Consider the following 12783-nt stretch of genomic DNA (forward strand, 5'->3'; position numbering starts at 1 on the left):
GTTGCACTGTCATTTTGAATATAGAAAAGGAATAAGATGGGATGCAAAGAGAGGAATTGCGGTACTGCACAAGGAAGCCAGGAGTGGCAGAGAAGAGTGTGAGGGTTGTGCAGCACATGTATGTGGACAGCGATACAGTGGTGAGGTGTGTAGTAGGAGTGAGAGATGGGTTCAAGGTTGGGGTTGGATTACATCAGGGAAATCTGTGGACTGTGATGTTTGCAGGGACATTGGGATCTTTTCTGAGAGTAGGGTAGGAAGAGAACCTGGAGTAATGGAAGTACAGACAAGTACAGAATTATGAGCCCCTCTATGAAAATTTCATTTTAAGGGGGAGACAAGTGTAACATTGAAGCTGCAATGAGCAGAGATAAAAAGGTGGATGAGTTTACCATCCAAAGCAACAAAGAGTGCACAAGAGGTGAAGACGAGAGTGCTGTCAGGGTGGAGAGGACAGTGAGTGTCGGGGGATTTTTCACATTAGGATAGCAGCAAGGGTAAAAGGAAAGTTTACAAGTTGGTAGTGAGACCTGCAATGATGTATGGTTTGGAAGGGGCAGAGTTACAATGCTATTTGTTGAGAGTGGTGTGGATGAACAAGATTAGAAATAAGTATATAATAGGGACAGCTGAGGTTGGAGCAATTTGGTGACAAATTAGAGCAGCAAGGCTGAGATGGTTTGGACATGTGCAGAGGAGAGATACTGGATATACTGCACAAAGGATGGTGATTATGGAGCTGCCAAGCAGGAGAAAAAGTAGAAGACCAGAGAAAAGACTCATGGGCGTAGTTAGGACATATAGAAGGTTGGTGTGAGAGAAGAGGAGGATGCTAGAGATGGTGTGAAATGTAGGCAGATCCCCCGTGGCGACGCCTAAAGGGAGCTGCCGAAAGAAGAAGAAGATGATGATTTTAAATGACTGAGTTTATGCCACCTCTGTTTGCTCATCAAGGCTACATTAGCCACTACCACGTCAAGCAAACTATCAGCTGTTGAGTAGCATTGTAGGTAATGTGGGTGCCTGAATATGACAGGAAGGAAGAATGAGTGGACTAAGAAAACCTCTGCAGTGCTGCTGCAGTCATTTTGAACCACACCAAATTAAAATTAAACATAGGAGAAGCAGTGTTTGGAGATTTTCAGCCTTTCAGCCACAGCTGGGTCCGATTTGTGATTTTAAAACTTAATCACGGCTCATTAAGATGCTGTTTGAGTTCCATTAATCAGTCGCCATGTGAGCTTCATTCATCTGATTTAAGAAACGCGTCTCTTCCCCTTTCTTACCGGCTGGCCGTGTGCATAGGACACGTCGGGAAACTCGAGACTAATCAGCCTCGATTAGTCTTCCTGATCGTGACGGCCGCTGCATCAGCTTGTTGCTGGTCTCCATGGCAACCGTCTCACAAGCTGTTCGCCCTCTTGTTGCAGGTGTTTGTGGAAACTGAGAAATGATCTTCTCGACCACCTGAACTAAGAAGAAACATTGACTGCAGATGGAGAATGGAGACCTGGGTCACATGGTGGGTAGTAACCGGTTTTAATTTTATAACACAATATGATTTCTTTTTTTAATATCCAGTATTTAAAAGCATTGCCATCACATTAGCCAAAAATTACCATAAGAGAAAAGTAATGCTGTCAGTGATGAGGTGCATGACCAAAAGCTCAGGATATTATTTTTATTAGTATTTTTCATAAAATACTGGTTTAAATTACTGGTTTATTGTGGCTCATTTTTCTGTCAGGACTATATAGAATATGAAACTCTTAACTGTTATCTGAATAAATAAATAACTAAAACTACAATAAAGTAAGATCATCAAAATAATAAGTTAATCCACACAAACTCCATTTAGACTTTGTCTTTCAAATTTTGTAGCGCAAATTATTCTGTCATGAAGGAAAAACACCAGTTAAGAGGCACTTTGGCTTGTTGTGCACAGGCTTGTCATTACTTACTGTTATTTTAATGACAAATCAGTGCAGCAGCTAAGAGGTTCCTAGACTATAGGAAGACTCGCTAATCAGCAGTTTAGAATGATGACACTCTGGAGAAAATTCAATTCATTTTTGTTTTATATAGGGCCAAATCACAACAGTGTTCCCTTGATGAGAGGCGAAGAAAATACCTGTTTTCATCTCTCTTTCTAAAAAAAACAAAAACTAAACAAAGTACAAAAAACCTTTTGTTCATCAGTTACACATGAAGATCATCCTCTGTATCGCTGGAGTGGTGAGAGATGTGTTTTGACAAATTGTAAAAACGCAAGTTTTGAAATGGAGAAAACTATCAAAAATCAATGTTAAATTTATGAGAAAATATCTGATGAGGCATATTTCAAGAGTGAAGCTGAAGTATTTTGAGAAGCTTAGAATAAAGTCATCATTTTGGAGGAACAGACTCATTTTAAGAAGAGGAGCGGTGATGTTTTGAAAATATAAAGTCACAGAACAGTGTTTCACAAATAGCTTATTATTTGTGTGTGGGTATTGTTACGTAAAGCAGTTTCACCCCAGTTCTTTTTTATTCCTCGGGCCTCCAGAGACTACACCGGACTCAGTAGTCATTTCACAAAACCTTTATTCATCTTCAGTTACGCATGCATCTTCTAGAAGGCCGGTGTCCCTCTGCAGATCATCACTTCTTTGTTTGTTACAACCAGTTTTATAGAAGCGACCCCATCATGTGTTGTAAACTCTGTGTTTTGTATGTATGCGCGAGCACATGAGTGCCTGTGTATGCGCGTACCTGTGTGTGTATGTGAGTGCACGTGAGTGACTGTGCGTCTCTGTATATGTGACTTCCTGTCGGTCATAAAAGTCCATCTCCCCTCACCCAAACTACACCAAATTCCTCTACAAAACATACAAAGCATAGTTAACAGATTACAAGCACTGAGACCCCCACTCTGCATTCACTGGGCTATTGGCTTCTTGTTGTCTTACTTTTACAGCTAAGCATGTGGAGGGTCTCCTGCAAACCTACTTCTAAGTTGTGACAATTATGAGCTTTTATTACATTCAGGGACAATGGGTAACAGACTTCTCCTCTCTATACTATCTGTTCCATACAGTCCTAGCATCCCCCAACTATAGCTTCCTGTCTCCTTTTATGGCAGGCAGACCCCCAGTGTCAATAAATTCCTCTCCCTCTACACAATTACACACACTCAGGCCTATAGCTAAATCAAACTGAAACACACTTCCCTATTTCTCTGATCTACTGCTGGACCCTCTCATCTAAGCAAATTTAACACATTATATTCTAGTAATAGTTTTCTTGTACTCACAGTATGCACACAATGAATTTTTAATATTATGTGCATAAGATATGAATGTAAATGAACAGCACATCAGGAGGATAGAAAAAGTGTCAGGAAGTGGACACCCCAAGAAAGAGAAAGCAAATTTTTTTTAAAAAAAAAATCAACATAGATTTCTTTGCTTCCCGTTTCCACTTCTACTTCTTCTATACCTGGTTCCCTGTCTCTGTGTGTCAGCGGAGCTTCTTCTTCTAGTTATCAACGAATTGTTTTTTTTATATAATATCATATAGTATTTTAAAAAATGACCATTTCTGGGTCTGAAAAGTGAAGCCAACAGGGAAATATCTTAAACCTGCATTGTTTATAATGGCCACCAGGGGGTAATAGCTGTGGCTGCAAAAACACTTCCTATCCTATAGAAGTCTATGGGAAAAGGGACTTTTGCCCTGACCTCTGTAAACCCTCTCTTGATGTGTTCATGCCCTGACTCATTTCAGGTCTGATTGAATAAAACAATGAGTCCATTTTGTAAATTTTGGTCATTCAAAGTGTCAGAAAGGAGGATTATCCAGGCTGTGTTCAAGCTATGTGTAAGTGTGCGGTTTCTACTACTAGTGGCTACAATAAATACATCATAATAAAACCCCCCAGTGACTGTGTCTTTGTTCATTGATCTAGTAGGATTTAAAGAAGTCCTATCATGTGTGAAATTGAGGCCAGTATACAGCTATATTAAGTATACCATCCAGTACTAAATGGGCAGAGACTGAGATGAAGCATAGAGATGATTTTATATGATCCCGTATTCAGTTTATTCAGTTTCACATTTGTTTGCTCAGTTGTAGATGATCAGTGCATTTGAACCTACCACTGTGCTTATATTTCCTCCTAAGGGAGCTGTTTGTGTAGCACATGGTCCGGACTTGACCAGTTTTTCTGGACAAGCAACAAGTCCTCATAAGGAAATTATTGTAAATCAGATCTGTTTGGTTTTTTTTTGGTATGCAGCCATTTTGCTGTCCAACCTGTCCTTCTCTCTGCTAGCCTTTCACCAGCCAAACATGTCTGGCATTTGAATGATGGCACCTCTGTCCTTTTCTCTTTGTGTGATCTTTTTCTTGTCTTTTTTTGTGTAGATATTTTGGGGTTTCCTCACTCTGGTCATGACCTTCAGAAAACTGTCAGAGGATAAGAACAAGGGAGATATGTTAAGCTGATGAAAATAGGTGCTTTCAAACCTTTTACTGCAAAATTCAGACACTTGTGTTTTAGAAATGATTTAATATTAATAATAATAATAATAATAATGGATTGGATTTATATAGCGCTTTTCAAGGCACCCAAAGCGCTTTACAATGCCACTATTCATTCACTCTCGCATTCACACACTGGTGGAGGCAAGCTACGGTTGTAGCCACAGCTGCCCTGGGACTGACAGACAGACTGACAGAAGCGAGGCTGCCATATCGCGCCATCGGCCCCTCTGGCCAACACCAGTAGGCGGTAGGGTAAAGTGTCTTGCCCAAGGACACAACGACCAGGACAGAGAGGCCGGGGATCCAACCGGTGACCTTCCGGTTACAGATACGCTTCCCAACCCCCTGAGCCAAGGTCGCCTTACAGATTATTGTAGTGTTGTGTCAAAAAACTGAAATCAAAGACCAAATTTAGTCAATCCAAACTCTCAAGCTGGTGCTAATATATTTGAAAAACATTGGAGTTGTAGCTTCAAATTCCAGTTTATTGAAAATCACTTTCGAAAAAAACTCTGAGAATATAGACAGAAACTGTCAAAAAGGTCCCCTGGGGTATTAAACTGTAGACACATCCAGACCCACAGGGGCTTTCACTTCAATTCAGAGAATGGTTTATTAGGCTTAACCTTTTCCACTCCCCCTTAAAATTCCAGTCCTGATGTCATCTCTGGCATGTGCTCAGCTCAGAAAATCCAGTATTTTCCAGTTCTGTGTTTACCACCATTAGCGGGTCACAACGACCTGAAACACTCCAGTACCTCACTCCTCTGCCGAACTATCACCTATCAAAGGAGCACATGTGCTCCTTTGATAGGCATTTGTAAGGCAAATGTAAATTTGTAAGGCAATACATGAGGACTATAATAAAGTGTTGAGTAGTGCCAATCCATGTGACGCTTCATTGTTTAATGTTGATCTCAACTTCAAACTTGTTAAACAGTGTTTCCTACTTTTCCAGTACTTTTCTTTAGTAGAAGGGTCAAAGTTATAGTTATGTAATGCTCAACCGCAGGTTATATCATTCTAGTTCAGGGGTGGGTCACATGATAAACTGGTACTCTTGGGAAAGGCCTCGCCAATAAGTTAAACTCAGTTCTGCTCAAATACAGTTTTATCTCTTTATAAACTACTACTGATAGGTGTAGAGCTGGCTTGGCCCTGACTTATCGAAGAATTAAGAAAGCGGAACCGGCTGTTCAAACCCCCACAATGCTGCCCGCTGGGATTGAAACGATGGGAAGAGGCGCGAGTTTCTCAAAATGGGCTCATTGAGTGCAGCACGGATAAGATCTTGGAAAGGCTACGGCTGCTGTGACTACTCAGAATAAGATCTCTGACTGCAGACTGGATTACATCTCGGAAGGGCTAGCTCGGAATAACATCTCTGAGCGCAAATTGGATGACATCTCGGGGAGGCACACTGCCGTGAGTTCTCAGAATCGGCTCCTTGAGCACAAGAAATGACAACATCACAGAACGCAAGTATGGCAAAGCTCGCGGCTCTCCAACGGGAGATTGAGAGACCAGTGTTGGACTGTAGAACTGCTTTGAAATTCATATGAGCTGTTCGCACTTAAGTAAAAAGCACCATCACTTCATGCGGATACCCTCTCGGCGCCAGCTGCGGTCTCAAGGCCGGAGACGAACAAAAACACCCTGATAACGACTGTTTAGTCTGTTCCTTCCCATTCCATGCAAGGCCACCTGGGTTGGCTGGAAGACTGTTTACTTAGCCTAGCAGGGCGAAGGACACTGTCTCAGCTGAACTCTGGACACGCACACACATACATATACACTGATATGCACACACTCATCCCCCCTCCCATTCCAAACGCCTTCGACACTTATTCCCTTCTGATGCTGACGGTGGATCAAGGAGACCAGCGCGCAGGCCCGGATGTACTGTCTAAATCGGCTGTCTCTCACCCTTTACCCACCCCTGTTGCTTGTCATGTGTTTCTTTGGTGTATTAAGAGTTTTTTCATGTGCTATGTGCAGAGGTGTTTTTTTTTCTGTTCTCAAACCCTGTTGGAGCTCAGTCTGGGGGGAGTTATTTTTTTCTCCTTATCTTTCCTCATGTGGTGCATTTTCCATTGTTATACCTCTCTGACCTGTCTTCCCCATGTGATGTTTTGTGTAATGTATGTATGGTCGGAGGGTAAGATGGCGCCGCCATTGCGTGCAATAGGTTGGCAGCCTTATGAAACTTCCCCTTGTGGGACTAATAAAGGTATATATCAAATCAGACATTACAATTAGGTGATTAAAAATGTGATCAACATTCTAAAAAAGAGCTGTGAATAAATTGCGCTGAAGTTTTTTTTTGTTTGTTTTGTTTGATTTTTTGTTCTTGCTCAGTGAAAGAAATCTAGTCTGTTTTGGGCTTGAACAAGTAGATGTAAGCCAGGTTCAATATTTGATGTCAAAATATAAAGGATAGACACATCACCAGCAAATGTGAGACCAGTCTTCAAGTCTGCATCTGAGAGTTGAGCAATGTCTGTGTCTGTCTTCTGTTTTGTCTCATACTCTTTATAGCACTTTGCCCAGGCTGAAACAGCTCGCAGCTGTGTGGTAGCCTAGGTCATCATGTTCAGTCTTATGCTCATGTTCTCCTGATTTTCATGCATATTAAGCCTGTTTTCACTGTTTAACCCCTTGAGTTTGCATGGGACTGAAAATCTAGGTACAACTAGGGCTGTGCGATATGACCAAAATCTCATATCCCGATATAAGACATCTATCGTCCCGATAACGATATAAATCACAAAAATTTTACATTTTATGTACATTCTGAGAATCACGGGCAGCTCGACTTGCATAAAGTGTTTCCAGCTGGGCATCGTGTACCTGGAGTCGAGTGTTTTAACCGAAGCATGAAACTATACATTTTTAGACATAAGTTGTAATGGCCGCCGTTTTCTTTGTATTTATTACACGGCGTGCTGCGGGGAAAAGCCAGTTCTAACGTTTGAGTCTAAGGTTTATTTTTTTAGCACCTGGCGGCTCTTTTTTGCTTCTCATCCATAAATAATCTGCATACTCTTTTATGTGATTAAGTTTATTTTGAAAAGTCTCAACAGGATCTTGAGTTTTATTGTGAAAGGTTTATGTGGAAGATAAACAAGCGGACACCCGATGGTTTTACCGTCGTTGTTGCTAACGACAACGCATAAAAACAGTCGCTTGTCCGTCCATAGTGTGGTTATATTAAATATAAGAGAAAGAGAGAACTTTAAGAAATTAATATAGCCACTACAGTGACCATCAAAACGATGAAAAAATATTGCCGTAAACGGTCTATTTTGCGACACCACGAAACAAACGACAGCGTAAAATGAAACGATAGATGTTTTTATATCGTTATCCGATATATATCTGTGAGGAGAAAATTGTTAGAAGGCAAAGAAACTCAGACTCAGATATTTTTACATGTACATGGACGATGCCCCGACACTGCACCAACGTGTGCACTGTGTGTGTGTCACAGAGGAATCGCGCGGGGCTCTCAGTACATTCTTTATTTATACCAAGCAAGCTTTCACAGCAGTAGGTGTGGCATGTGCAGAATTCAATAACATCTCCTTAAAAGGAGAGACCGTTAGCTTGTCTGTTGACACAGGAGGTAGCTTGGTATGTCACAGCGCATTTTTTCTGCACATATGGTCTCACTCCCTTTTCCTGCAATTGTCCAATTCACAAGCTCTTCTTCCTTCAAATGAAGCTACAAATAAACATAACACAAAACTCAAAATCTCTCAACAATATCGTTATATCGAACAACCCTAGTGAGAAGTCACAATGTCTGCTGTGGAAAAAAACTGCCATTGACAAAAGCCTTGAGTGTTATCTCTGCCTGCCTACTTTGTCCAGATGGGGGAGCCAGTTACTCTGAATGTGGGCGGCTGTGTGTATAGCACATCCCTGTCTACGCTACAGCGCTACCCAGACTCTATGCTGGGAGCCATGTTCAGAGGTGACCTCCCCACTGTCAGGGATGCGCACGGGAACTACTTCATTGACCGTGACGGCCCACTGTTTCGGTGAGTGAGATGGGTTTTTTTTTATTTTAACTTCTGCAGTTGATTGATGAGATGCAATGCAGTGCTTTTTGAGGACCTGGCCAAGTTTCAACAGGTTTGATAATAGACCCTGTGCACGAGAAAATGCTAACTTCCTGGTTTGAGACTGGATGTGGGGTTGTACATTTCCGGTAGCTTTACTTTGCGGTCAATCGCTACTGCGAAGATATACTCCAAAATCATGTCCAAAACTCGAAAACGGAAAGATTGTGTTAAGTTACAAAGAGCAGAAGGTGGGAACACTCACCACTGTTGTGTCATAAAAAATCTAATGATCAATTTTGACGTTTAAAGAGTTTAGATCGATCAGTTGTTTGCATCACTCAACACAAGCAGAACTGCATTACTGCATGCAGAAGACACATCGTCCACATTCAGAAGCACATCTCTGTATAGTGACGGGTCTTATGATTTAAACAGGCAAATGTTCAGCATTCAAACTACAGGTGAAGAATAGTCAAACCAGATGTTTCCCCATTATGTCGATATCAGCTAGTCAGGTACACACCTACACAGCATGTTAACAAACCGTGAAAAAAAGCCACACAAAAAATGAATTATTGCTGGTAAGGGTTTCTATACATTAGTATTTACGAAGGGTATGTTGTGACTTACCTTCAAAATTACAGTGGTCCCTCGCTATAATGCGGTTCACCTTTCACCTCGCTGTTTCGCAGATTTTTTTAGTGCAAGTTTGCATGCTTTTTTTTTTTTTTTTTTTACATCACATTGTGTCCTGCGTCCTGATCGCTGCAGACGATCTCCTCCGTGACGTCTCTCCTATACAGTACAGAATCGCTGCATTGATCGCTAGCAGTGTGACTCTGAAGTGCAGTACTGTATGTCGACGAAACGTTTTGCACCGTCAAAAAATAAAATTGGCTACTTGATTTCACCTATCACTGGTTACTTTTAGAACATAACACCCGCGATAAATGAGGAACCGCTGTTTACAGATACTGAGAAATATAAAATTTGAATCCCTTTTCTGTTTTGCTCTGAGGCGTGGGGGAAAAAATATCGACAAGTCAATGAACATCATTTACAGATATATTGGGTAAATGCCCAAGACATCTATAGAAATGTAAATCGCCGCTTGGTTCATTCATTTGCTTAACTTGTTTTGGACCGTAAACAAGGCGCGAATAGGACACCGGAAACAAAGCTCCCCACAGGAGTTTCCGCACCTGAAGTAGCATATGCTAACGTGCACATAGTCTATTGATTCTCAAGTAGTATCACTATCAGGAGTTGAGGTAATTTCCATGGGAACGCAGTCATTGTTAACAGAATCTGTGGCCTGTTAATCATTAAATTCCTGTGGTATTCTCTACCATAGCTATTTGCATCTGTGGTTCGAACTTTGGCCCCAGAAGTTAGGTGAAGTCATACTTTTTGGCACTGGCACCAGTGTATCCTTGGTGGAAACTGCTTCTAGATTGGGCAGCAAGACTATATGAGTGGAAAAAGGGACATTAAGGCTGTGTCAGCTGAGATTAAATGGATAACATGGCAAGTGGTAGTCTGCTGGAAAGTCACCATTCAAATGAATGTCCAAACTATCCTGTTATAAGTACAGGAAATTTCAAGACCCTAATCTTTAAATATAAAAATTTGAAATCTGTCATAACACTGATACCCTCAACCAAATAGTTCTTAAATGTTTTATTTTAGAGCTCATAAGAAGCTTTTAGAGCATGCACTGGACTAATTGTGCACATTAAAAAAAAAAAAAAAAATTTATGTATACGAAGTATACAATAGTATGTTCCTGGCCCTGTGCTGGGAAAATATATATGATATACAGTTAGAAAAAATGTTACCGTGGCAACCCACTACATAGCTCTTCTTCTGTCTTCAGCTGCAACACATTAAGTTTCTAGTCAGCTGTAATTTTTCATGCAATGTAAAACACTTTTTATTTTCATATACAGTTTTATATAATAAAACTTGTACATTCTGAATGTCTTATGTAACACTGATGAAGCGCTAATGAATTAATACAGGCTAAGTATTGAGTGAAATATCAGGTTATTATTAATCAGAAGATTTAGGAATGCTGATGGGCAGTAATTAATAAATACACACAACACAAAATGCTTTTGCAGGTACCATGTATTTAACCGAAACCAAAGAAAAATAACAAGAAAAGAAAAGGAAAACTTAAATAATCACTCCTGCTGCAGCTATTCAATTAATCAAAAACCCAGTGGGGGTGCACAAAGACAACTAAGCAAATTCTTCTGGCTTATACCAAGCAATATAGATTCTCAAAAAAGTTCCCCATAAATAACACATGTTAACATCAAAAACACTGATCCACACTGAAGAGGAGAAAGTCCATGAGTTTTATCTGAATGTCCATGAGAGATGTCCAAGCGGGGGGAATAGTGTGTATGATTGCGGAAATCAGTGTATTCGGAAAATGGGGACAGAGCCTCATCTTTGATAACTTCCTACCAGTCCAGTGGAAGCTTCAATGCAGAGTGATTCCTGCTCCTAGCCGTTCATTGGCTCGCCATCCTTTTTCATACCCAAAAAGGTTCACCTGGCCTGCATTAAATAAACAAGGCCAATAAGAAATCACGAGAATAATACAAAAATGTCAGCCAGTTAAGCTAAATACATTAAGTTATTCTTGTTCCTGTGTACACAATTTATAAATGAATAAACAGTATATTTAGCCAATAAGGATTTAACTGAAACATTCCAACTGCTATATACATATTATATAGCTTCACAACATTTGTTATTCAACAAATATCGGACAAATCAAAAATCAAAATCAAATTGTTTGGACCGGCAGCCGCCAATCAGCTGGTAGCAATACAAACAGTCAATTAAAAGTTCAAACTCACCAATTCCGTTCCGTTCATTGCACAACAACACTACGGCTCTGGCTCACAGTAATCAGCGTCTAAGTCGCATAAGTTAGTTGGTGTTAAAAAAATGCATTAAAACGGGAAAAGCAACTGTTTGCCAATACAAACCTGCAACAGCTCTGTCACCTGGCTTGCCTCCACGCATCTGACGGGAGGAAGCCGGGACAGGCTTACTATGACCTACATGCCATCCGATTGGCTGAGCAAAGTCATGTGGTTGGAGTCATGTTTTTGTGATGTGTTCAATGGCAGGAAATAATAATAATAATAATAATAATGGATTGCATTTATATAGCGCTTTTCGGGGCCCTCAAAGCGCTTTACAATTCCACTATTCATTCACTCTCACATTCATAGACTGGTGGAGGCAAGCTACAGTTGTAGCCACAGCTGCCCTGGGGCAGACTGACAGAAGCGAGGCTGCCATATCGCACCATCGGCCCCTCTGGCCATCACCAGTAGGTAATTAGGAAATTACTAAAATCTAGTAAAACAGATTTTACTCTGGGTTACACTTATTATTACAATAGAATGATAAGACATCTTAACTAATTACTATTTATATTTGGGCTACACTCAACTTAGTACCCGTTTGTTTTGTTTTTTTGTTTGTTTGGGGTTTTTTGCTATGTTTTGTGTAGATGGCTGAAACAAAGAGGCTCATTATCCGCTGCCGAAAGTCTCCCCTGCTGGCCAGCCACAAGAATACCTGTGAAAACTCTTTGGTTAACATAAGCTCTCTTTGCTATGTAACAGTTAACGTTAATTCACAGTCTAGCCCAACCAACAAAAGCCTTTGACTAAAGGACTTTAAAGAAACCTTTGTATTAAACATAGTATGTCTGTTTAATACATCCAGAACCTAATGGCAGTAATCATCAATTTTTTTTTCAACAGCTGCAAATACAGTAAACCAGGGGTAGGCAACCTTTCTGATGGCGAGTGCCATTTAAAATTTCCTCAGAGGTCAGTGTGCCATATGACTGCATTAGCAATAAATTTAATAACGCTCTATATTAACAGTTACACACTATATAGAACCACTTTATAGAATAATATTTGTTCGCAGATGTTGGCAGCTATCAGCGAATAGTTATCAGCTATTTTGAAACAAAAATATACACTTTTTATCCATAACAAGAACTCCATAACAGCAAATGAACTGTACAACGGAAAATACAAATGCTATTTATGGTCTCCTCACAACAATGATAAGAAAAATAAACTAAGCCAATATGGCATGTTTGTTAATACAGAGACACACATGCTAATATGATCTCTGGTCTCCCACTCAG

The 12783-nt window shown here is 40.4% G+C and overlaps 1 protein-coding gene across 1 annotated transcript in view; it reads left to right on the top strand.

Moving 5' to 3' along the window:
- Positions 1–12783, top strand: part of kctd6a (potassium channel tetramerization domain containing 6a) — a 32558-nt gene that overhangs the window by 1425 nt on the left and 18350 nt on the right. Inside the window, exons 2-3 of the mRNA XM_084929092.1 lie at positions 1431–1522; positions 8398–8567. Coding sequence (XP_084785218.1) covers positions 1496–1522; positions 8398–8567 — 197 coding nt within the window. The 5' untranslated portion in view covers positions 1431–1495. The remainder of the gene's footprint in view (positions 1–1430; positions 1523–8397; positions 8568–12783) is intronic.

Source organism: Perissodus microlepis, chromosome 5 (genome assembly GCF_051167445.1).
Source record: "Perissodus microlepis isolate ML-2025 ecotype Zambia chromosome 5, ASM5116744v1, whole genome shotgun sequence".
Classification (NCBI taxonomy): domain Eukaryota; kingdom Metazoa; phylum Chordata; class Actinopteri; order Cichliformes; family Cichlidae; genus Perissodus; species Perissodus microlepis.